This window comes from Myiozetetes cayanensis, unplaced genomic scaffold (assembly GCF_022539395.1).
Source record: "Myiozetetes cayanensis isolate MyiCay16 unplaced genomic scaffold, myiCay2020 scf20-37, whole genome shotgun sequence".
NCBI classification, from domain to species: Eukaryota; Metazoa; Chordata; class Aves; order Passeriformes; family Tyrannidae; genus Myiozetetes; species Myiozetetes cayanensis.
Genome location: NW_026087412.1, coordinates 7,833,773 through 7,860,275, shown reverse-complemented (window position 1 = coordinate 7,860,275; position 26,503 = coordinate 7,833,773). Strand labels below are relative to the sequence as shown.

General features: G+C 37.0%; 1 protein-coding gene across 1 annotated transcript in view; it reads left to right on the top strand.

The window, feature by feature from the left end:
* IQCK (IQ motif containing K) overlaps nucleotides 1–26,503 on the top strand; it is a 34,698-nt gene that overhangs the window by 1,159 nt on the left and 7,036 nt on the right. Inside the window, 8 exon segments of the mRNA XM_050317934.1 lie at nucleotides 955–1,010; nucleotides 1,358–1,402; nucleotides 1,404–1,497; nucleotides 2,784–2,881; nucleotides 7,338–7,390; nucleotides 7,505–7,582; nucleotides 16,307–16,391; nucleotides 22,054–22,165. Of these exon segments, the coding sequence (XP_050173891.1) occupies nucleotides 955–1,010; nucleotides 1,358–1,402; nucleotides 1,404–1,497; nucleotides 2,784–2,881; nucleotides 7,338–7,390; nucleotides 7,505–7,582; nucleotides 16,307–16,391; nucleotides 22,054–22,165 (621 nt within the window).

Genomic DNA, 26,503 nt, shown 5'->3' with positions numbered 1-26,503 from the left:
TCGTCCCGTCCGGGGGTTGCCCCGGGACACCAGAGCGGTGGCCACCCGTGTTACCGCTGTTGTAAAAGTGAACAGAACGCGAAACTCCTGCTCTCAGAGCCCCCTTCCAACAGCGGAAAGTCTTGGTCTTTTGCCAAAGTCTGGAAAGCCGGGAGAGCAGCGCTGCAGTTCTGCAGTTCCCAAATGGGGTTCTCTCCACTTACCGCTTTATAATTACTAAAGTAGGCATTTCGTGTTAAAGCAGGCGTTTTAAATGTGGGAATGAAGTTGTTAATTCTAAGATAACTCGGCTAAGACATCTGTAGTACACATGGATTGGGTGATGCCAGTAAACCTAATTACTGGAACAGTGAACCTCTTGGGTTTGGCTCTGAGTGTTCTGTATTGTGTAATCTGTAAATTTTTTCATATCAAGTCCATTTCCTTATCCTGAGTCACTCACTAATCAGTGAGAGTCATGTACTTCTTTTAGGTTTTTTGGTGGTCTTTGGTGGTTTTTTGGGTGTTTGTTTTGTTTTCTTCTTTGGGTTTTTTTGAAAGTGGAGACAATGATACTTAGCAATGTCTGTGGGATATAATTGCTTATAGAGGAATCCACTGTGAAAAGCAGTATTGTCTGCTAGTAAAAACAATGGTTAATTCCATGCAAGCATCTGCATTTTACTTGTGTTGAAATATTTTAAATTATTATTTTGGTTAAAAATCTTTTTCCCCTATAAAAGGCTCTTTTATCACTGAGAACCTTGCACTTGACTTACAGCCATGACAGGAGCTCTAAAGTTCTCACTTGTATTAAAACATTCGATTTCATGTTTAACAAATATTTATTGTATACTAATTTCTTTCAAACGCAAATAAGTAGGTTTAGAAAGGAACACTTGTTTAGGAGGAAAATAAATATGTTTTTAAATTAAAGTCTTCTGGTAAATGGACTTTTTTTTTTTTCACTTTTAGAGTATGAAGCAGAACACCCTCAATTTCCAGATGTTCCTCAATCAAAACAAGAATCTGTGAGTACATTTCAAGAAAAAATTCTGCATAGGGCTGGTTTAAAAAGATTTAAAATAACTAAATGGGAAAATTAGATACCCACATGGTAGACTCATTCATAAAATGAAAACAAAATGACAGTTTTTAAACAACTTGTTTGAATCAACAAATGTAGTGTCCAAATAATTGCTTTTATTTAAAGCAACTTGAGTAGCACTCAGAAAATACAAAAATAATTTAATATTTGAATTAGAAGTTATAGATCCATAATTCTTAATTTGCCCTATAATTTTTCCTACTGAGTTGGTTTGCATATTTTTGTGTAGTCTGTTGGAGTATTTAGATAGGTTACATTTATCTTGAACAGGTGTCTCTGGAAGCAGGAATATTGCAGCCATTAGACATGGAACAATGTCAATTCTGCCCCTGCAGCTGGTACTGTTGACCAACAGTTGCTTCCTAAAGCTGAGGCAGCCCCCTCTTCAGAACCACCTGACCCAAAAACATGTAAGTAGGAGCATATTAAGGGTTTGTAATTTGTTTAATTGAGAGTGTTAACAGCTTCAGCACCTTTTCTCACATGGAACTGGCACGATTAGGCCCCTGGTCTGTAAACAGGGAGCCAGCCTGGGCACTTGGTCAGTGCAGAAATTTCAAATGGTGCACTGCAACCAGTGACTGGCTGAGGTAGTTCTGTGCTCTTCTGAGTAAGTGACTTTCTATTTAGCCATTTAAATCAGAGAAAGGCAAGCATTTCTTCCTCTAATGTAGTAATGCAAAACTAGCATCAATAGACTAAATAGACAATTGAATTTGAAAACTGCTGTCAAAATATGACTGTGCCCATCTGATTACAAATGAGAATGGAAACAGCTCTAGAGTTTTGTTCTTCCACTTTTATCAATCTCTATACTTTATAAAAATTACCAAGCAGCAGTGTGTCTTTATTACGCATTTTAGCACTCCATTTCCTATTTTCTTCCATTCATTCTTGCTCATTTGGAATTTCTGGTGCTAGTCAGAAGTTACCCTGGGCTTTTAAATAAATAGTGTCTTTCCAATTATGAACATTTTCTGGCAGTATATAAACCAATTAAAGATACAAAGCTGAGAATACATTCAGTGTTTCAGCTGTGTTGCCAGAAGAGAACCAATCTATGACTTATCTTTACTGAGCACACCAAAACCTGAATAATTCCTGAATGGAGAGAGATGCCAACCCAGGCAGCCCTCAGAAAGGGGAAAAATCAGATATATAGAGTCACATTCAAATTTTGAAGCATCTGGCAAGTATGAAGTATTTATGACAAAGAAATCACACTGAAATATAACCTCTGTTTTTTCCTCTGTCTAGAAATTCAGTTTTGTGACCAACTCTGATAATGCAGATTGTAAAGGGCATGAAATACCAAAAGTGGTCTGGCTGTAACAGCACTGAGTTCAGCACAGGCTAACTTCTTCCTGTCAGGGTAGATTAGTCCACATTGCTTTTCATTTCTGTGACTAAACTGCTTCTGGTGTCTGAGTTTACTCACTTAAAACTAAGTCTGACATCTCTGGGGCACCCTGAGTCTGCACTGTTGGTGCATCCTTAGTTTGAAATTTGCTCAAGTTTATGTTGTCTTGGCTGAAAACACAGATCAGTGGCTGTATCTGAGCTGAACAAATCTGTTTAGTGCAAGCTGGGATGGTGTTGATAAAATGACTGGTACTGAGTGTGTGATTTCTGACATTTGCCTTTTTGTGAAATTGGAGTGCTTACCTGTAAGTGAAGGCTGTCCTGTTTTGCTCAGGTTCTCCACGAGAATACTTAGAGTTCTACATATTTCCAGTACTCTTACCTGGACTGGCTGAACTTCTGCATGAAGCAGAGAAAGAAAAATGTTTTGAGGTTAGTTTGTAGTTTTTGTTTCAAACCATTGTCAGGAAGTTACAGCCTTTTTGTTTCATAGGAAGTCTTTTTTAAATTTGGTCTTTTGCAAGAAAACCAACCACAATTACATGATATAACATATAATAAGTTATTTTGGACCTGGTTTTAAATGTTGTTTTCTTCAGTAATTCAGAACAGATTGCATACTACATACACTTGATCATTATGATGATCTCTAGCTCCCAACAAATCCTCCTTAAATATCCATTTGTATCTAGCTTAAATAGTGTTATATTTTAGAGAAACAGGCTTCCTCTCAGATTAATACACATCACTCATTTGAGGGTGATGTACAGAACTTGATTCTTACTTCATGGTTTGCTGGCCTGGCATCCTAATAGAGATAAATTTTCTATTTTAGCTTTTTAACATTCTGTGTAAATTCCATTTAATTGGAAAACAGGATATTCAGCATTAATGAGCTTATAAAAATACACATTTAAAAAATAATTGTTTGCTACATAAACTTACATAAATTTGTTTTCAGTGTATGTGTCTGTAGGCATATCTAGAGAGACATTCCTGGCTGTATATTGCCAATGCTTAAAAACCCACTAGAACTGGTGCAAAATAAAGCTCATTGTAACACCACAGCCTGACTCACAGACCCCCAACATCAGCTTAGGTACTGGGAGTTGTGGGGTCTTCCATAATTTCTGCTTTTTCTCCACCCATGGCTACTTGAATTTCAAATCCAAATCTGTACATTTAATAACAGTTATTTGAAAATTTTATCACTTTTCTCAAAATTTGTGTATCTATAAACTGATTTACAGGTGTGTGTGTATTCATTTATAATCTCTGATTAATACAGGTGAAATAGGAAAAAGGTTCATTTACATGACATCCCTGTCCATCATTCCTGCCATCACATTTACATTACCTAGCCAAGAACAGATTGAACATATATATTATTCATCACACTTTTAATAAAATCTATATTGATTTTTTTTTTTAAGGAAGCATGTATCTTTTAACAGGAAAAAGACATGTCCTGCAACTGATTGCAAATACAGTCCTTGATGGATTTTTCCTATTTCTGGAGGCAATAAACCAGCGCTTAATACAAAAAATATTCTTAGAAATATTTCAGTTTCAAACTGGGAACAAATCTAAGGTTACTTTGTCTATTTTTAATCTGAGAAGATTTGCAGTTGTGTATATATATGTTAGAAAGTATGTGTTCTGAAAATGGATTTTGTATGGGTCTGTGTGTTTCTTTACAGCAAACTGATAAAGACAATTACTTTCTAATGTTTAGAATCTTCATAAAAATGTGTATAGCTCATAGAAAAGATGCTTACCTAAAGAGATGACCTGATATTGGGGAACTGAGTTTAGGGAGAGCAAGCTTATGTTAAATGATACTTTTCCACTGTGATATCATTTCTTCCTCCTTTTGAACAATAACTAGTAAAACAATAGCTCTTTATGCTTGCCATATAACTGAATATTTGTGTTCTTTTCCATTGCTGTCCAGGTGCTTGTACTTGGACATTCTGCTTCCTTATCTGACCTAAATACGTGACTTCTATTTCTACTTTTGTTTCGTAAGAAATGTATTTATCCACGTGGATTTGGAGAAAAAAAAACCCCATGCTATAATTTGTATCAAAATAGTTCATGAAATAACTTGAACTGATTTTTAAGATCAAACCCAGAGCAAAGTAGAAACAGGGAGAAAGGATTTTGTGATAAACACACTGGAAAATAGCTTCAAAAAACAGGAGGAGAACAAAGATTTTAAAGATTCACGCAATTCACGAGAGAATGGGAGAAGAAAAAGATTAATTGTGATTAAGCTGACTGAAATCATGAAGGATGAGAATACTGGGTTTGAATTTTGGTTAGACATGAGTCATTAAAGCCTGTAAAGGGCAGTTGTACAGAATAAACCACTGGAAGATTAATGGAAGGAGCACTGGAAGAAAGGGAGGAATAATTGAACTGACTGCAGTCAATGTTGAATGAGCCTGGGAGAAGGGAGAGGGAATTGTGAGGGAGAATGAAGAGTGGGATTTTGATGAGAGGGACTAAAAGTTTTCATGTTTTGAAAGGAAATTAAGATGAATGAGAAGAGAATGAAAAATTAAGTTGTTCAGTAATTGAAACTGGTAAGCAAGGTCAGATCATGGAACCAACAGAGGAAGAGACCAGAAAAGATGCATCCATGTCTGGAGAGGAAGAATTGTAATCACATGGGGAAAGTTAGGAAAGGGAGACAGTTATGCTGGAAGTAGTGATTTGTGTAGGAAAGAAATCTGCAACATCTTCTTTGGAAGGTGATACAGCAACATACCAATTCAAACATTTCATTTGAAATAGGCTCTCTTGCATTATGTAATGCATATGAAAAGTCTGAAAAGCAAAAACCTAGAAAACCCCCCAGCTGCCAGATAGATGTGCAGACTTCAAACTGCCAGAAACATGAGAACAGTCTTCAGAAGCTTCGTTTTTAAAGTAGAGATGAAAGAAACCTGTTAGGTTGCCCAGTGTATTCCCTCACTGATTTTTTTTTTCCCCTACCATAGGTTCTCCTGTGCTTTATCCTATCTGCTGTCAAATGCCTCCAGGGGAAAGACTATTTTCTTAAATCTTTTCTCTCATGAGAACTGACTAATGCATTCATTTTTCAGCATTAAAACTGAACAATGTATAAATGTTTTTATTAGCATAGCTCTGGCTTTTCTTTTTAGTAAGCTACCCTACTGAAGGAAGATGCTGTATCAGGTTCTGTAATGGAATATATTATATTTTAAAGTGTGATACATCAGGGAAAGGGAATGGAAAAAGGTTTCCTAATGACTTTGCCATCTTCTGATCACCAGTGTTTTCTCATGATTATTACCAAGCCCATAACACTTAAACTGAAAAGTGGAAAATGAATTCCGAATATAAGTAGTTTATAAACCCATCTGCAGGTTAACAATGCACATTGTGCAGATATTTCCTGTGTTTGTCCTGATTCATGCAGCACATAGGAGGAATGTGTCAAAGGCAGGTCAATTTATGTAATTTTTTCCCTTTATAAATGTTGACTGCTGTGCAGCTAATGATTTAATTCGCTAGCAAAATAAACTGTTTCCTGGCAAAAAAATAACAAAATAAAAAAATACTGAGCTTGACTGAATTCCTCCCTGATAAGTTCACTGCCTCTAACAAGGATAAAACAAGATGAATTTGATTCCTTTGGTGATGGCTGTTTTGACAACCCTGTTCTGATCATTTTTCCCATTGCAGAGGAAAAGCAATTTACTTAAAACAGATTAAATTACAACTGCTAGATTAAATTGAATTTTGTTGTCAAAGTGTAGAATTTAGATGACTGTAAAATTGTGATAAAGTCCTTGGTGTCTCTGGTCTACAGAGGCTGAATGTGTCTTTGTGCTCACTCATGACTGTACATCCATAACACAACTCGTCAAGAGCCGTTCCAAAGATACCAGTCAAGCTCTTCTGTTATTCCAACTGGAAGTCCACGTTATATTCCCCACATCGTGGTTCCTCTGGCTTGTGATAAGCAGAATCAGCACCTGTACTCATTTATACATTCAGTCTGTGCTCATTTATACATTCAGTCTGTACTCATTTATACATTCATTTCAGGGGAGGAAATCCTTAAGAAAAGGAGGGTCCTAACCCATTGTGTGTTAACCAAAAGTCATGCTTTGAACAGCTGGCTGTCCAGCTGAGCAGGTACTGGCTGCATGAGCCCCTAAGGAGAACCTGCTGCAAGGCATTTTGCAAAATTCTCTTTTTTTTTTGGTGGAGATTTAGGACTGAGAGCAAAGGGCTCAAATGTTTTGCTCTGAAGCTCCATGGTACCTGTGGTTGTGGACAAACATATCCCTTCCTTCGCTTTTGCTTTCCTTTCTGGACCACGTGACATGATTTGGTCTGAGCAGCCATACAGTACTCTGTTTGTGTGTGTCTAAAGTATTCACAATGCCTTCAAGCTGGTTCCATGCAGGAGGAAACAATACCCAATCAATGTTCCTTTTGTGTCTTGGAAGAAATGAAGAATTTTAAGTATGATAATAGAACTTTGAGCAAAATGGCAAGTAACTGACAACATATTTTCATGTATGAATGAGTTCTGTTAACTTCCTCGAGACTACCATTTAGAAAGATCACCATTCAGAGGTATTAATTCTAGATATACTGCAGCAAATATCAAGATAATATATGTAGAATTTTCTCACTCATAGTTTGTCTTGAAAGCATTCCACAGAATTTCTAAAATTTTGGCAGAGTCACTGACTGTTGGCAGTAGCAATTTTAAAGTAGACAGAGTAATGGACTGTATATTTTATTTAATAAAAGCAGTCAATTTAGCTTCTGTTCCTCTCCAGTAGTAAAAACATATGACCAATCCAAAGATAATAAATAATTTGAAACTGTCTTCTATCTTTAGGGAAGAAGAACCAAATTTATTGCCTCTGATTTCCTAACTGAGTGGTTATACAAGTAAGTTAATCATGGGTTTTGCTATTAATTATACTCAATGATTCAAAGGCATTAATTTTCAAATCGAATAGCTGAAATTTAAATTAATATGAATTGTTTTCCTTTTTGTTTTAGCAAGAACCCAAAGAGAAAAGATGAGTCATTCACAGAATTCTTTTCCATTCCTTTTGTTAAGGACTGGCTCAAGGACCAGTAAGTTATTGCAGTACTCAGAGTAACCTTTTCCCCTTATACTCTTTTAGCCATTCTGAAAAAGTAATAGAGCTTCAACCTGTTGCAGTTGTGCCCTCAAAATGCCCTTTACTGTGTGCAGCACAGAACTGTGTGATGCTTTCTAACTTGCTCATGTATCACTTACAAGGTGTTTTGCACCAGAACTGTTTACAGAGAAATTAGTTTAGAATTCCTAGACATTTTAACTGTAGAGTGCAGGACATTTGAATAGTCTGGTAGTATTATGAATATCTTTGTACTAATGAGCAAAGCAGTGTTTTCACTGCTGCTTCCTACTGTGGAAATCTTTGAGGATATTATCAAGAAATTATTCCTTTAGCTGTAGGCAGCTGTTTTAAAAATAACTGTAGTAATCCTTGGTGTCAGGATGCATTTCTGAAGACATTTATGACTTTGTATCTGAGAAATGAACACTTGTTTTGGCAGCCTCAGTCATTTATTGCTGTAGAGCCAAGCTGCATAGTAGTTTTTGAAAGAAATGTTACTGTCCTTGAGACTGCAGGTAGTTTTAAAATACAGCTGCTGTGTGAGAAAAGTCATAATCTGCAGTGAGAGAAGAAGAAAATTACAGAGGTCAGATTTTAAACTTAATTGGAGTCTAGACTCATGTGGGAAGTTTCTGCAGTAAGAGATGAGCACCTTTGCAGAATGACCCATTTCACCTCAACCCCGATACCTTCGGGTACCCCCTGCATCACTGTGCTGTCCACCCACTGCTGTTGGAACCTACCCCTGGTGGGACACATCTGTCTGCTCCTGTCCAACAAAGCAACACGTTCTTGGCAACGAGGTTCCCGTTTAAGGCAGTGAATTTTGTCCTTTGCAAAGTGACCACGAACTGCAGCGAGGTTGTCGTGATCATGGCTTAAGCCTACTGAAGAGCTACCCCTTAGTAAGGCAGTTTGGACACCCCTGATTTGTGAGGATGGATGTTTGTCCCTAAGATGAGACGTCCAAGGTCACAGTTTTACAAACGTTTCTCTTGGAAGTAAAGCTGACTGAAATGGTTCCCTGCTCTCTCCTGTTCTTCATCCCAACCTGCTTGTAGGCAACCCGATATCACCTTGCCTGTTTGGTAGGGTGCTTGGTTATTCTGATCAGGGGCCTACTCTGAGTTAGGAATCTCTCTGCCAAAATGTGTGAGGAGGGTTTGTATAGCTATTCAAAACACAGATAATTTCTCCAATCTGCTTCACCTTGGAGAGTGACAAACCTGTGTATTGGCACAAACAAAGGATTAAAATGAGGGGCTTGGGGCAAGGTGAAGAGAACAAATGAGCTGCTAAGATATAGAGGTGGTGGCAGGAACTGCTTAAGTCAGCTTTGCCAACAAGAGAAATACACTGTGGAATCACAGCCTGAATGACTCATAGCTTCTGTTAGTACTGGTGCTCCTAAATAATGTAGTGACAGCTCCACAAGGACACTGAAGTGTCAAAGTCCTACTTAAGTTGATACACTTCATCTTAAATCCTCTAAACAAGTAGGCCCTTAAAATGATAATTATTAAAATTATTATTTAATAGCAACTTTTTGTGGACTTATCTTAAAATTGCAGATTTAATCAATACCACTTATAAAATAAGCATTATTAGAGCAAAGCGAATGACTGCAATATTAAATAAGAATAAAAATGAGAGAATTTATTATTATGTCCTTCTGGATATGTCCTAAATAGAGTATGATTATATCCTTCCAAATATCACACTTAAAATGTAACTGATTCTATACTTTTTATTGTCATCTCAATTTCTATTTTTAAAGTGTTCAGTTTTTCAACAGGATTAAGGATATACAAGAGACATTATGCTAAAAAGTGCTGGTCAAATTTTGATGGGAAACATCCTTATACCAACTGTTTAGATGACTTTTATCAGTGCAAAGCAGTTTTAATGCTTGAAAAAAACCCCAAAACAACAAAACCCACCAAAACAAAAAACCCCAGAGGGATAATTTTTTGTTCTAGAGGAGATCCAGCTTTTTTTAATATATTCCATACTTGACTATGACTTTTTTGGCTCTCCTCCAGCGCCTCCAGTTTCTTCTTTGAAGCTCAGTTTTTCTTTGTAAGAACAGTAAAAGCCACAGTCTTATGAGCCTCATTCTCTGTAAGATGTGCTTCTAAATGAGATCTTGCAGCCTACTTTTCCTTTATAAGGAGACCTAACTGCTGCACTGGTTCCCAGAATTTTAAATGCAAACATTGTACCTTCTAAAGCTGGTTATTGTAGGTGAAGAAGCTTGTAGGATTTGAATTTGTTTATAGCAATTGCTATGACATCAGTAAATAAAGCTTCAGTACAGTTACCTTGTCTCTTTCTGGGTTCTCTGTTACCAGTAGCACTGGCAAAATATTACATCCCTTGGGAATCTCCAATTCCCGAAGCAGATTTCAAAAGCAATGGAAGGAGCAGCCTCAAGGCTGACTGGTAATCTCCATATCACAGCCAGGAGAGCACAAAAGGTTTCTGTTGCCTTAAAGCACAGCTGCACCTTTCAGAGGGCAGGAACTGCAGCTGGAACAAGAGACCAGCACAAGTGTTTGGGAACTTGCTGAGATACCGACTGATGTGCCTGCTCCTGCATTGAGGGCTGCTGATAGAACCACGTAAAGGGAATGGAATTAGAGCTGTGAATGTTTTGTAAATATGCTAATGAGCAACACGGTTCCCTTTTGTCAGCATTTTCCAGAGGTGTTTCTGGTTGAAGAGCAGTGAGGCTCAGTCACAGGCAACCCAGCTCTGTGCACTGAATGAGGGACAGGGAAAGACAGGGAGCTCTGTTTATGCTCTGATCCCCCTGTAGTTTTAATTTTCTGGCAGTCTGAGTATCATGGCAGTGTCATTACATAACCTTGTTTAGCATATTATTGAAAGAAACATGAAGAAACCAATAAAAAATTAGTTCCACTGCTCTGAAAAACAGTTATAAAAGTCTGTCACATTAATTTAATAATATTGACAGCATTGTTCAAGTTCTCTTTCGGCCCTTACATTCAATGAGAGAGGGTGGCATATGGATCTAGGTTAGGAATAAGCAGAAGTATTTTCCTGGCTGTTGAAGGTCAGATAAAAAGTAATTCACAAGATTTTTTTACCTGCTTTTTTTTTTTTTTTTTTTTTTAAATTAAATTAGAGGTATTTACTTGCTACTCAGTTCAGAAAGACACATTTCCAGGTTTAATCTATCTCTGTGTACCAAAACAAGTGTGCAGATACAGAGCAACTAAATTTCTCATGGCTTTAGTGAAGTAGGCAGCTAAGATATATATGTCTATAAATGATATTAATTAGAACTAGTGGCTTTTAGTCAAATATCTGTATATGCATATGTATACATTGATTATTTTTTTCTCCCTCCTCCAAATATTTTAATTAGGTGAAGTCTGCTGGTCTCAGCTGCCTTTACAGTTGACTTCATTGTCAGTTCTCAGATGGCAAATAGGGGTAATTTTGCACGGGTGACCAATTTTTTTTCTTTCCATAATATGCCCAATTTCTACAGGCTTTGCTTTCTGCACACTGCTATATTTCATTGGGTTGTCTCTAAAACTGACGTGTTTGGAGTGTGTTTGATTTGCATTATGTTTTTTCTTTCATTTTATTTAATAATTCAATAATAATTTTGAAAATATTTTTTTGGGGTTAGAGACAGCTGATTTATTTGTAGTAACAGAAAAGTCCAACAAATGCATCTGTATGGGTGTTGTTCTATGTGTTTCCAAGTAAAACATTGCCATTCCAGCACTGTGGCAGAATTCAAGTTAACAAAGGAGAAATTTTTTACTTAAAAACTGTGTGTTGAAAAAGTGCACAAAGTTTCTCTATGAAATATTTACATTTTGTAATGGTGCTCTATGGAGTCGAAGGTTTCATGGTTTGATTCCCGATGCCGTGTTGAAATGTGCCTTAACTCATGTAAAGATTGTCAAAATGGCAATTAGAAAATTGAAAATGTATTAGTGCTTTAGAGCACTAAGAGGAGGATATTTTTGCTGCTGTTAGGTTTTCGTGTTTTCAGGATATGAAGTCCGATCTAAAGTACAGAAACAGGGATGGAAGTTTTCCCATTGACATAAGTGGCCTTTGGAAGAGGTCCATGTTTAATTCCCTTCAGTGCAGGACCAAGAACACTCTTACAAACCACATAAATATTGGTCCTACAAGACAGAAGATGTGAGGTGACACATGGTGACTTTCAAAAGGTGTAGCAAGTCTGCAAGCACAGGAGAGCTGAGTTTGAGCATTCAAATGGTGAGTCCTCCCCAAGGAGAGACCATATTAAGAGGCAAGAAAGCCACTATAATTTCCAGACAGAGCTTGAGACAAAAGATTCTTGCAGTGCTGTTTTTTGGCTTGTTCTCACTACTGAGACTTCTTGCTGTGCTTCCTCGAATTCCTCTCACGTTCTCGTTGCCAGTCACCTGTTCTGCCTCAGTCTCCTGCCCATTACAGGACTCTGCCTCCCCACATGATGACTTTCTCACATTCGTTCCACGCTATCTTTTCTTTTTATAATTTCTTTTCTTCATTATAAATAGGCAAGTAAATGTATAAATAGTTTGTATGTGTTAACAGTTGAATGCATATTATCACTGTGGCCACTTTGACAATAATCCTGAATGGATTTAAGACATTTTTTAATTCTTCAGTTCACTATTATCAGTACCAAGGAGTTTTTATTTGGAGAAGGTGATAGAGCAGAAGAGTTCAGACTCCTGATAACTACTGGGAGTCACACTTTAAAATGTCTACTCATTTGCAATCCCTCTTTTAAGGACATTAAATTTGGTTATTCCCACATTTACAACCCTTCAAAAATGTACCCTCCATATAATGACTAAAATGTTTTCTTTTGTATTGTAGGGATTTTTCTCTTCAAATACTAATAATCTTGTTCTAGTGCATTTAGATTGCTGCAAAACCAGTAGTTTCTTTCTGACTGTGGAATAGTTGTATTAATACTGAAAATGTTACAAAGAAAGGTCTCAGTTCACACTCAGTTTGACCCGTGAAAATACTCAAGAGTATTTTTGTCAAGTGACTGTGGGAATACTTTCCTGTAAAATAAACCTGTGAGACTCATACAGTGCAAGTGTAATATTTAATTAATATATCTAATTGATTTTAAATAACAAATCAGATAAATGAGTACTTAAGTGTCTGATTGCTTATGAACAATCTTTTTCCTGCTTTTTGGGTAAATTACCTTAATAGTATTTGTATGTAGAGATTGCTGAGACATTTTTTTGAATCAAAACAATAGTTTTTCATTGTTGCACACTTTTGCAACTCTGGATAGGTGTGTAAGAAGAAAGACTTAATGAAGGCAGCCATTGCTGTAGTATTTCTAGAACATCTGAGTAATAAATACTGAAAAGATAAAAAACTGTACTTTGACAGATTTCCAGGTTTTTTAGTTATTCAGACCAGCATGTGAATTTTTGGAGTAGTTCCCGGACCAAAGACTTCATCAGAAAACCCTTTTTTTAAAGAGTTATGCAGATCACCAGGGTCATTTACTTGCATGTCTAATATTTATCCCCATCCTTTGGTCTGTTCTTTTAGGTTACAAGTTTTGCAGTGACTCTGTCACTGCCTGTGTTCATACATGATATAAACGGTCAAGACCAATAACCATCACAGTCAAACTAAAGGTGAAGTGACTGTGGCTGCTTAATATGGCCATGACTGTCCTGTGGAATCTTAGGAGGCCTGAACCTTTTCCTTAGGGTTGCTTCAATGTTTCTAGAGATGAGCTTTCTGAAGCAGAGAGGAGCCCTGATCATTCAGTGACTGCCCCTGGATGTTCCACTCTCACCTGCACACCAGGAGCCCCAGGCACTGATCTCTGCAGCACAGTCTGTAAGGCTGCTGGTTACATTTCTTTGTCTGTCACTGTTAGGGGAACAGATTGGAATAAAAAGAGCAATTACAAAATCCTGGATTATATATACTGTAAATTTTCTTGATTAAATTTTTTCTTAGATTTCTTGTCAAGGAAGGAATCAGGCCTATTTGTATGACAGATTGGGAACTTAGAGACAGTTGGGGTTTCTGGGCATTACTGTGTAGAAATACTGACTGTACTCAGCCCATCAGTGTGACTGTGAACTCCCAGAGGTTACCTCATACATTTACTTAATGCAAGTCTGGTTTGTGTCTTCTTGGTGCCAAATTCCTCCTGTATAATGTTATATCACATAATCAGGATCTGTCTGTACAAGTTTGCTCAGAAAGCAAGGAACTTGTTTCTGGAACTTAACTTTCCCCTGGTCAGTGTCTGCTTTATTCAGACTCGGTAAAACAAAATACTTAAGAAAAATCATTTTACTGATGCTCTTTTACGGGTGCAACTTCTGCTAAACAATGAATATGTGTCAAAATAGACCTTGATATGTTTAACGTGTGGGCTTTTAAGATCATGCATAATCAAAGAGTAAATAAGCAGAATATAGTTAGTGTACATTGTACTGTCAGCTCTGATGTTCTTGGAGGCATACAGCTGTCTTCTGCCACCAATGACATACTCCCTCTTTTCCTAGTTCACTGCTGAGGGGTGATTGCCTCTGCTCAGATTCTATTTTCATTTGACCAGCAGCCAATTGCGTATTTTCTCTCTGACAAAACTGAGCCTGGCATGGCTTCTCTTCTTTAAAGCTGTGCCATTAAAGGATTGATACTTACCAGGGACTGTCATGCTGAAAATTAAGTCCTGTTCTTGCTTGATTTTTATACTGGTTTCTCAGTTTCAGTGTTGGATTATAAACTAGACATTTTTATAATTTGAAAATGAAAGGAAACCACTGCTCAAGCTGACCTTGCAGGCTGGGAGGAATCTCAAGTTGTTCTTTGGAGATGTACTCCTTCTTAGAGAAGTTCGATGGCTTTGATATAACTACTGTAAAATATGTAGGTCTTCCCGTGATTTTCCCACTCTAAGTTTTGGGTTTCAAAAAGATCAAAAATAGAGCAGAGGATGAAAGCCTATCAGGGAAACCAGCACAGTTCAACTTCAGAACTTTAAGTCTGATTATAAGAAGCCGTTAGCTCAGGAAGCCTTGCTTGTCCAGCACTTATGATTTCCCCTGAGCAGGAGGAATGCTAATTAACATTCACAGGGCTAAGACTGTTTAGCTTAATGGAGAGACTGCTCTTTATTTTTGTCTTATTTCAGTTTTTCCAAACAGAACAAGGTTTTATTTTACATTAAAATAAATGTAGGCCAAAACCCAGCTGACACGATGATGAGACCAATTTAGCTGAGTACACAGACTAAAATGGTGCAGTCAGTGCAGCATTAGATAAGAGGTAAGATTGTGCTCTAACTTGAAATGCTCCTGCAGTGAAGACAAGCCCTAAGAGAAAGATGTCAGAGAGCATAGGAAGCTTACTAGGGCAGAGACTAATAGGAATGAAATTAAGTGAAAGGAAAATGTAAGCTGTCAAGCCTATTAGCTTGAGCTGTAATATACTGTAAAATAAATTTCCAAAGGAAATTGCTGTGTTTTAGCCAGAAAATCTAACACTGCATAAATAAATAGCTTGTCAATTAATGGGCTTTGCAGTGTATGTGTCTTTATAAAAAATACCATAGAAAATGTTCCTGCATGGACTGCAGACGCTAGAGGTGGTTGCTGCATCCAAATTCATAATGTTGTGGTTTTCCAAGTCAAGGCTGTGTTCAGCCTGTTCCCCACGTAGGGAGAGGTCCTTGGCAGCCCTTCTAACGCTGTGCCAAGGCTACTCTTCATTACTGGGGTTTTCATGGGTTGCAGCACTATTGCCCTGTAGTTCATTAGCTTTAAATTACATTTATTACGAAAGGAAGTGTATATAAATGTATTTTGTTTTGTCCTTTCCACTGAATGCTTTTTGATCATTGTGTAGGAGCAATAAATCAGCACCCACAGAAAATGGCTTTTGGGAAGCAAGATTTCACTCAGCCTTTTCAGTTCTTGTTAGTGATGGCTGAATTTATTAACTGCTTTGCTTCCCATTAAAATTGGTAGTAACAGAATCACTAAACATGCTTTCAAAATATGGCATATTTTGGCTGAGAATGGTTGCACATATGTATTACTTTCTTTTATCACCAAACAATGTGTATATGCTATCAAAAGTAAATTTTTAGCATTTTAAGAACTTGTTTAGACATTTCTAAACATGAGTCCATGCTATGCAGATATGGTAAACATTACTTTTTTCAGTATGTTTTAATTTAGGGACATCATAATGTAAATTAATGCACTAAAATATGTTTAAATTCTGTGTTTTTAATGTAATAAACATTTATATCATAAGTCTGTTCATTGTTGCACAACCCACTAAAACCTCCTCTCCTTTACAAATGGCAGGGTCCTTCGCTTGTCCCCCTCCTACTGCCACCTCAAACCTTACCATAATAGTGGGAATTTGAAATCCCTGTAGAAGAGTAAGCAAGATTATTGTACTTGATGTGCCATTTGTATATGATTGTTTTAAGAAGAAGTTATTGCAGAGTATATAACAGTGTATTTGTAAAGGAGATATTCTTTGCACATTTTATTTTCAGGGCAATAAGAAACTGTACCTTTCAAGCTCCTAAACAGCATTTATCTTTTTGATAAAATATACTATTAGGGAAGAAGGTATTTTACATTTATAGGCTGTCTGTTTACAAAAAAATCTTTTTTTTTTTAAGTCCTAGGCCACCAATTCCTCTATCTCTGCTTCTATCAGAAGAAGAAGCAAGCATAATAATTCAGTCCTTCTGGAGAGGTTATCGGGTAAGAGTAATCTATAATTATTTTGCTTGATGTTGAAAACTGTAGGACTGTGAAGGCCCCGGGGAAAATCCTTACATAAATTTTAAGTAGGGGATACTATAAATAGCTGCTGAGACCCCTATGGTTCATTGGCTTTGGATGTTGCTCTGCCTTATGCCTAGTGACTTCAGTTTTTTTTTTCACAGGCATTTATGCTGATGTAATCTCAGTGTTTTCCTCAACAACAGAAAACCCACAGAAATTCGATTTTCAAAAGTATGGTTAACAGTGAACAGTTTTCTCTTTTAAATTGAAAGTTGCTCTGGTTAGTTGCTAAAGGATGGAATGTTGTTTTGCTTCGTGCAGGGATATGTGAGTGAGTGAGGGTGGAGATGCTCAAGGAGGATTGGTGAGGTCTGTGTGCTCTGTCTGAGCACACAGAAACAAAAAATTGAGACCAAGGATGAGACAGGAGATGTAGGATAGGCATGAAGGCTTTTATTCCAGGGAAGAGAAAACAAAATGGTGAGCAGATGTTGTAAGACATACTAGTAATACAACACTAATGCAATCCCCAGTTTAAGGGGGAAAGCAAGGAGCATAAAATAAATACAAAGACCATTGTCCAATACTATTATTTTGGATTGTAACAGCCATGCTAACCCTAGGATGCTAAATGAATTATTTTGAAAATCCTGCACAAATCCTGTCAAATACTTTTTTTTTAAAGCTTCATGCCTTGGAAAGAAATAGACTTGAAATTCAGGTGACTTTGGTGATGAGGAAATGTCTTTGCTTCCTTTATCAAAATTTAACCTTCTAAATAGCCCCCAGATACAGCAGCAATTTTGTTGTGATGGACAGTGAGACATCTCTGGATGTCAGATGATCTTTAAATAACAACCAGTATAAACCACTCTCTGTTAAGGTCTTTTTTACTATTTTTAACAAGCACAAATATATATAAGTGGCTCCTATAATGTGCAGTGCAGCCAAAGACTATGAAATACCTCAAAATGGTCTTCTTGACTGATCGATTTTTGCAGCGCTTTCTGTTGTTTGTTTTCCTTTATTTCTCTTTTTTAAACAGAGATGGCATTGACAGTAACATTAATTAGGCCAGACAGTATCCCTGCAGGCATCCTTGCAGAGAAGTATTGCAAAGGCAACCATTATCCAATAACAGTGATGTTTGCTGAACAGTGCAAGGTTGCTCAGACACTTTGTGCTTCTATAAAAGCTTGTTAAGGGCACGAGTCTCCCTTGCTGTACAGATTAACTTCAGGATTTTCACCCTAGTATTTATCATTCTAAACCAGTTCCCAGAAATGAGAGAGAAACCCTAGCTGTAAAAGGGAGGAGACATAAAAAATAACTCAGACTATAAAATTAGCTGTTAAGGTTTTATCTTATTCGAGATGAAAGAACTCGGGTTTTTAAAAATCAAAAATTAAAATCAGAATGTAAACCAAAAATCATTACTGACAAGTCACTACATAGGGCAATGTGTTATTCTTGGGCTTAAAAATTAAGAGAACACTAAACTTAAATGGGATTTCATTGCATTAATGATGAAGTATGTTATGAAAATTTACCAGATTATTTGCTTTTAAAACAGATAACTCTGTCAGCTAACACTGATTTAGTGTGGTAATAACTGAACATTTACAAATAATGCCCTTTTGCATTCTGTGGATATTATTGTGTCAATATTTGAAAATATTTTCTGATGTTTTTCATTAAACCTTGTTTTATAATTCAGAGAATTGAGAACTTTGGAACACTGTTACTGAAATAAAAATGTACACAGTGGTTTAATATTGAATAATTAAACACAAGCACACACAGATACTTTACATGGCACTGTGCTAAAGAGACAGTGCACTTCATCACTGGCTTTCTAAGACTCATCTTCTATGGACTGAGACCACTTCTGAGGTATTTTGTTAACCATACTGATTTAGGCAGTAGAGTTCATCTAGTTATAAAACTGACTGAGCATCATGTCTTCTCATGGCACTTCACTTGTTTCTGCCACATCTAGCTGTCTGAGTGTGCCAGTATCAAAAACACGTGGCAAAAAGATGCAAAAATAGATCAGACAGTAAAGGGTTTTTTATGTAAAGGGAAAAAACCCTATAGGTACAGAATATTGAGAACTTTTTCATAGCAAAGCATGATCAAAGCAGTACATTCATCATTATCTGCAGCACATTCAAGAAATACACTTGTTTTGGTAGTAATAATTGATGGCTGCCATCAACAGTCCTTCCTACAATCTTTCATACAAAGACATTCATGGGTACTCTGAAAATTATTTCAAGTTCAATCAAGAACTGAATTCCAGAACAAATAGCAGTGGGAACTACAACTGCTGAGTTTTGTAAGGAGATCACAGAAAGGAAGATGTCATCTTGAGTGGGCTCTTTGAGGGCAAGGAGGAGCACTCAGAGAAGACCTGGACAGCTCTGTCATCAGAATTCTTTCTCTTCACTTTCCACCATCCTTTTTATTGAGGTTCCATTCAACTGTCACGGGCTAAGGCAGTATTTAGATAGGTATCAATTTTCCAGGCACTTTCCCAGCACAGGATGATCTATTCCTTCACCCCTCTAGTGCAGAATCTTTGTTTAGTGCCATTTTCATAGGGGCTTTTTAAACTTTACAATTTGCAGAGCTATTGGACTGCAGGGATTTTTCATTAATACAATTTCCTCTCATGTCTCTGGGTGAAGTTTTGGTGTTTTCCTTCTGCTGTTGTGCAACATGTTCTCACTTAGCACTGAAAGAAGTTTATTTTGACTAAGTCTTGTATATTTTTCTTAGAGTTGAAATTGGACAGCACTATGTAAATATTCAGTGCTATTTTATACGTGTTGTTTGAGCAAAAGTTGAACCTGCTTCAGTTTTGATTTGTATCTTTCAAAATGTAGTCATGCTTTTGCTATCACAACTTTTATTACTTTCCAGCAAGTTGTGGCTCCCAGGAAAGGCTTAATCCCAGAAGGTCACACGAACATGCCCTGTTATTTGCAGCAAGTGTAGATTCAACTCAAGTGACTTGGGTAGGAGTGAACTCTCACTTCAAAGCTAAGACCCCTTCAGGGCTGCAGGCGTGGCTGGTCTGCAGGAGAGGCACAAGACTCTTGGTTCTGTTTATTTGCCTGGAGATTTTGCTGCTGAGTCATGGCTTTGCAATCGTGGTGGAACTGCACTCTGCTTCCAAAACTGACAGCTTTCTGGGGAATAATCACAACTATGCTAAACTGTAATCTATTAAGCATATTTGGAACATGTTGATGTATTTTGTTACATTCCTGCTACCTGTTTTACTGCAGATGGTGTATTTGTGTTTTGTGGTTTTTTTCTTTTGTTTTGGTCACTTTTCTAAAAAAGACACTTTGTTCTGGGAGCTCACGTTCACTGCTTGGATTTAGTGTTGGACTTCGGAGTATTTGACTCTATATGACTATGCCTTCATCTCAGAACACTGTATTTCACTATATATTCCACTGCACTTTCACTGTTTTATTTGTCTAGGGAGAGTATACAGAACCTACTGCACTTGCCATTTATCTTTTAACTGCTAAGAGTTATTGTCCTCATTTTCAGTATACAGAGACCACTGTGGCCCTGTCCTGGGACAAAATACAGGTCTTACACAGCTGAAGTTGTAAATGGGCACATCATTTTTTCATAAATTTTGTATTTAGATATACAGATAGTAATTTGTCAATCTTCCTGCATCTTCCGTTGCTGCCATTTATATGCTTGAGTCCCATAAGCATTCCCTTAACCCTTTCCTGTGCAGATAAATGGACTCCATGTAATAGGGAATTATTTGGCTTATAAAAGCACAGATGACAGCCTAAAAGAAAAAATGTCTCTTGAAAGCCTAAAGTATCCTGTGTTTGGGATTATATTTTATTTTTGCAAATAGTATTTGATGGATTTAACATTAAATGATCTTATTTTTTGTATAGCTGAAAAGAAGATCATTAGTAACTGTGACTTCCTTAATTTTCAAAAGTTCATAACAGCTTTGTAAGAAATTTTTATGACTTTTATAGAAGATATTACAGAACTATATCAGTATAATGGAATATTATTAGAGGCCTAAGAGGTATCTGATGTCAAGTCACTGAGTAAAAGTCTTGGCTGTCTTTATTGATCGAGTAACCTTGTATTGTGTTTCTGCTCTGCCAGTGCAGTGTCTGAAATATAGCAAATTATCTTCTCCTAAGTGGATTGAAGAGTGCTATGGGAGTTCAGCTACTGTCCATTGCATTCCCAGCTGCACCACAAAGGAGAAATTCTGGGTAGAAAGAATACTTTTGATAAATAATTGATATTGTTTTCTTTAAGGTTTGGGCTTTTTAATAACCAGTGGGAAACTGAAGTCCTGCTCTTTTGCTCTGTATGTCTCTTAGTAAAGTGAGAGAAAAGCAGAGTGTAATGGAGAAGAGTACCAGAGTTCAAATCACAGAGCAAACTCACTACTATATCATGTAAGAATAAAATAAATAGAAATTGATTTGGAGATTTTCTGAGAATTAAGTAATCTTCCTGCAAAAAAAAGGTGTCCAGGAGAAATTGAGCTTATTGCTACTTGTTTCTACCACGTTATTCAACGTCTGCCCAAATTACCAGGACATTAAGTCATAGAATCACAGAATGCTTGATATGATGACATTTTTAATAAGTAATATTTAGGGGAAAAAATCCAACCCAAACCAAAATAGAAACTGCTTTTTAAAAATAATTCTATTACAATTTGAATATGACTCTAAGAGAATAGTGTCTAAGGTAATACTGCCATGTCCCCTTCCTACTGTTGTTCAGAAGGACAGTATCTGGTGCACTGGAGGTAGTAATTCTGTGAATGCCAAGGCAGACAATGGACTGCTAATTAATCAAATCCTGCTTACAACAAGTTTAAGTCGCAGAGTGGTAAAAGTTGGTGATGCAGAGCTGGCTGAATTTTATGTTAGCAGGAACTACACCACTACAAACAATACTAAAAAAATTCAACTTAAATCTAGATGGAATTAGGGCCTATGACTATTGTAATTTTTTTGTGGAAGCAGAATTAAGGCCTTCATGGGGTGATTGACTGACAAAGAATAGATATCATGTAATGCAGTCCAATTACTTTGAATAACAGATTAATGGCTCTCCTGTTTGTGAAAATTGTATGGCTGGGATTGCCAGTCAGCCTATTTGCAGCTGATGGCAGGTGTGAATCAGTTTGCTGGAATAAATTCCCTTCTGTATGACCCTTCATGCTCCTCTTGTGCTCTGTTATGTTGGTCACTGGGTTGGTTTTATAGTGTTGTGGTTTTCTAAAGGCACTAATACCCTTCAGCATAATGCTTGAAATTTTAATTAACTCAAAGAATAAGCATCTCACTGCAATCACATTCTCAGGAGTCCTTGGTAATCAAAGTGATCCCCTAATTGGCATATTTATGTTTTCAGTGGGGTCTCTCAATGATGTGTTTTTTATTTCTGTGTAAGTTGAAAACTGTAAACCCCTGGGATTGTGCTTTTACCTCAGGCCCAGCAAAAAGGATGGCTGTCCTGTATTTGCCCAGCCACAGCCCCATGAGAAAAATTGTATCATCATGTTGGGTAGCACGAAGGTATATAATTGTAGTTGTATTTTCTGTGTTCCCTTTCACAGGTCCGTTGTAATAGTGAAATACAAGAGCTACGTCAGTGGCAAAAGAAGTTCAGAGAGGAAAGACACATTAATAAAGTAGTGACGCAATTCTGGACTAAGCAGGAAGCCAAAGGTAAGTGAATTAAATTGGGGGGCGGGGGGGAGTTGGGTTTTAGGAGTTTTTTGTTTGTTTGCTGGGTTTTTTTACATTGTGTTGAATTTTTATACTTCGAGTTGTACTAAAAAATAGGTCACAGTAGGACGCTAATCCCAAGTGAGAAGGTGAAGTCTGGTGGCAATGCCTGGCTGTTTCTTTACAGTCACTATTTACTCTGTGTTAGTTGCCTGTATAGTTGCTGAAAGTGGCAATGAAAAATACAAAACTCAGTAATTTCAGAAGACTGTGACCATTTACTGGCAAGGTATTTCATAGGGCAGGGTTAGACCTCTACTAGCTACTCACCATATAAATACTTTTCTACCAGATGAGTTGTAGTAAAGTTTTTCCGAACTGTGGGATTTCTCTGGTAAATGTTCTATTGGCATTTTACTTTAGTTATTTATAGCAGAACTCGGCCTGTACAGTTCTAAAAAAATAAAACAAACCCAAACAACCCAATAAATTGCCAAGGCAAATGAGGCCGGATTGCTTTAAGAACCGACACTGTAATTTGTTTCTTTTTTGCCCTCTTTGTGGACAAGGCTTTGCTGACAGGGCCAAAGGTCTATTCACTTAGGCAAAGAGGTTTAATTACGATTATTCACCCAGTTTCTTTGTCTATTAACTCAGGAAAATTCACAAGTTCCTCAACCAGTCTACATTTTATCACCTTCTGTGGGCTGGACTGGGCCCTGAGAGAGGTGGGGAAGTGAACTCCACACCCACAGCTGGAGGTGAGAAGGGGTCGTTCAGCTGTGGCTGTGCTGAAGAGAGGGAAAATCGTGTTGTACCAGCCACCACTGTGTGCCCTTCAGATTGATGACACTGTCCCAAACGTGTTCTCAGCTGGCCAATCTTTGCCCTGACCTTAGGGAGAGTAATTTTTTTTGGTGATAGCAGGGTTACAGTTACAAGGGCTGCATAGATTCTGCCAGAATATATTTATATTTATATTATTTATATTTATATTACAGTTTTTATCTACAAAATATCAAGTTTTATTTACCAATTCATGAAATTTCCTAAGGGATATTTTATAGCTGAATTTAATTAATTGTGAAGAACAAAATCATACGTCACATCAGGGGAAGACTGCATTTACATGTGTGTGTATATGTATGAGGTGTATATAAGGGAAGTAGAATTCTTGGCTTTAGTAGGTTAGACCTAGAAGATTAAATCTTGCAGTAACAAGTAACAGTGTACAAAAATGATGAAAAAATAAAATCAAGGAGACATAAGTTGTCTTCCAGCAGACTTGACTAATATGTAATGAAAACTTCTGTAGAGCGACCAAAGTTTTCTTCAAGTGGGATTTCATAGCCTATCTACCATGGTTTATTATGACTTTATTTTGAAAAAAAAATGTAGGCATCTTTTCTTTTTAAAAGAAAACATAGATATATTCAGTTTTGATCATCTGAAAACAGTGGATTCAAATTTACTATGATAAAATTATTCTCATTATAGATTTAAAACATAAAAGCTGAATTCTTTTCTTTGTAGTACATGTTTAGTTCTGTCAGCGTTAATTGCTGGAAAATTGCATTCCTGGAGGTGATAATAGAAGATGGCCTACCAGTCTTGCTAATTAATTTTAAATTATTGCAATTTAATGTTTGTGGTTTAGATTTTCTGTTTGTAATTTGTTAGTATTTCTATCATCTCATCAAGGCATGTTTTTTCACACATTCCATTATCCATGATACCAGTAAGAGTTACAAATGCACACTTCCCACTTCTAAGAAACAAACCTATATATTCACAACACACCACTATGAAAAGGGATGAATGTGATATTAGATGATATGATATGATTATTAGTCTTCATACATGTAAAATCCTAAAGGTGAAAATTGCAAGTGCATTTTCAGAGGACAAGCATTTTCAAAATGCTGCCTAAGAAAAGTAGGGCCTAAGGATGGAATGTGTCATTTGGCAGTTCAATTGATTAAAAAAACTCCTGTGAATAAAGAACTTTAATCTTCCCATAAACTCTACTAATGTTTTGGAGAGTTGTAGTGATAAGATTTCCTTTGCCGCCTTTGCCAATTGTTTCAAAAGGAAAATTTTCTTTTAATCACTCTCATAGAGCTTTCTTGTCATCAAATCAGTTATTTCAGGACTCTAGGACACACAGCTGTTTCACCACTTCAAAGAAAGTTGCAAAATTGCCCCTTTTCAATTTTTTCTTAAACCACTGTAAGTTTATATTGCCTATATCACATCAGCTTTCAATATTATCACATTGTTTCTGTAATTCCTTAACTGAGCTCTGCTAAGTTAATTTAAGAGTATCCATACATGAAATAGCCTTGGGGCCCAGACAGATGGCTATTTGGAGACAGCTGTACTAGTTTGAGAAGTTACTGTCCAGGGGTTTTCATTATCAATCTCAGCTGTGATGCCATAATTAATTCTGTTAGTGCTCCAGCTGCTCTTATTTCTGCTGTTATTATCCTACTGTTTATTAATGCCGTTAAACCCAATTTCATTGTGAAGTCAGCAAGGTTACTTTAACTGCTTTTACCAGTGATTCAGTCTAACCCAGCTGACTGCACTGAGGAGGACTGTGAGCACTCACACAATAATGAATAGCATAACACAACCACTTCTTAACCTTGTATTTCTAAGCATTTGGTTTAACTGAATTAATTAATTAGGTTAATTCAATTAATCCCCTTTAATTAAACCACTTGAGCTCTTCACATCAAGCAGACAAAGCACTTATTGTTACTAAAAACTCAGATGTCACAAATAAAGCATTAAGATTCATGATCAAAAGAAAAACACTTTTAAATAGACACAGCATTTTATTATGGAGTTAACCACGTTAGGAAAAATAATTATCTCTTAAATTTCTATCTGACTAAGCCTGTTTATTAGATGCTGTAAACAGTGTTGAATCTAACTGTAGGGGATGAATGGTGAGCTGCCAAATAGCTTTTAGAAAACGATGACTCGAGCAGTAATGTGATTCTATTGACACTACTAGAAAGATCAGCATACCTTCCATGGAAATATCAGCCAAAGACTCAGTTAATGTGAGCTAACAGGCAGAGCCTGCTTTGTTGTGGCTTTCAGCACAATGCAATGTGTACCTTATTTCAAGGGTATGTTCTAGGCAAAGACATACAGCTCTATGGGAGTGTGTTTGTATAATCTTGACCAGTGTGACAGTTAAAAAAAGATAATAAGAAGAAGTTAGAAATGTAAACTGATTGTAATTAATAAATCCAAAGGCATTCTTAATTTATTTTTCTGGTTTCAGAAAGTTTGTTATAACATGATCATTAATTTTGAGGCAAACAGTTAAGTTTTCATTAGAACATAAGCAGAATGAAACACTTCTGGAGGTTTTATTTCAGGTGGAGACCAAAAGTCTCATTTTTAGGAGGCAGCTAAGGCGATCCAGTAACTTCCCCATTAAAAAGGCAGCCCTTGGCCAAGGCTCCTGCCTTCCTCTCTCTCCTTTTCTTGGCACTACCACTCATGGCTTCACGGTGAGTTGGTTCAGCTGGCTGATGTGACAAAGAACTGCTCCTCAGTTCTGCTCTGCTGCCCCTCGGGATGGCTTTCTGCTGGATCAGCCTGATAAATGGACTCGCCCGGTAATGACACGATCCTTACATCCAGTGCAAGGGAAATGGTGCATCAGTAATTGAGGGAAAGAAAACTGCCCGCTTGTGATGGCCACTCGCTTTTGGATCAGCTCATCTGTGCCGTGCCTGCTGTGTCATGTGAAACCATCCCCACCCGGCATGTCTGTGTGGGGTGGGAGGCTGGGGTGTGATGTAGCCTCACATAAACCACTGGTTCTTCCCCTGCTTCAAAGCATCTTGATTTTTTTTTTCCCTTTGTAATTCTTTAGTCTTCTTTTGCTCTCTCTCTTATACTACTTATTATTACTTTTGAAAAGTGCTCTAGGATAAAAAGTGTGAAAACTGCATGAAAATTACTTTATACATTAATAGCACCTTGCAGTACTGTTGACATCTTTTAATGCACATGCTGGCAAAATTCCTTTTTGAGTGCAAAGAAAAACAGTGTGTTCCTTTCAGCATATACCCAAGACCATAAAGCTACAGCCTTCTCGGCTGACATTTTATTTGCTATACTGCTCCACTGCTGCAACATTACATTCCACAAAATTATCTATATTTAAAGTATGATAGTCCTTACTCTGAAAATTGCCTACATTTTCTTTGTTCAGACTGAAAATGTAGAAAGAAGTGTAACACTTAAGATTTAGTTTAGTGGCTCACAGCATTAGACTTGTAGGGAGACAGATTATTTTCTCCAATATAGCAC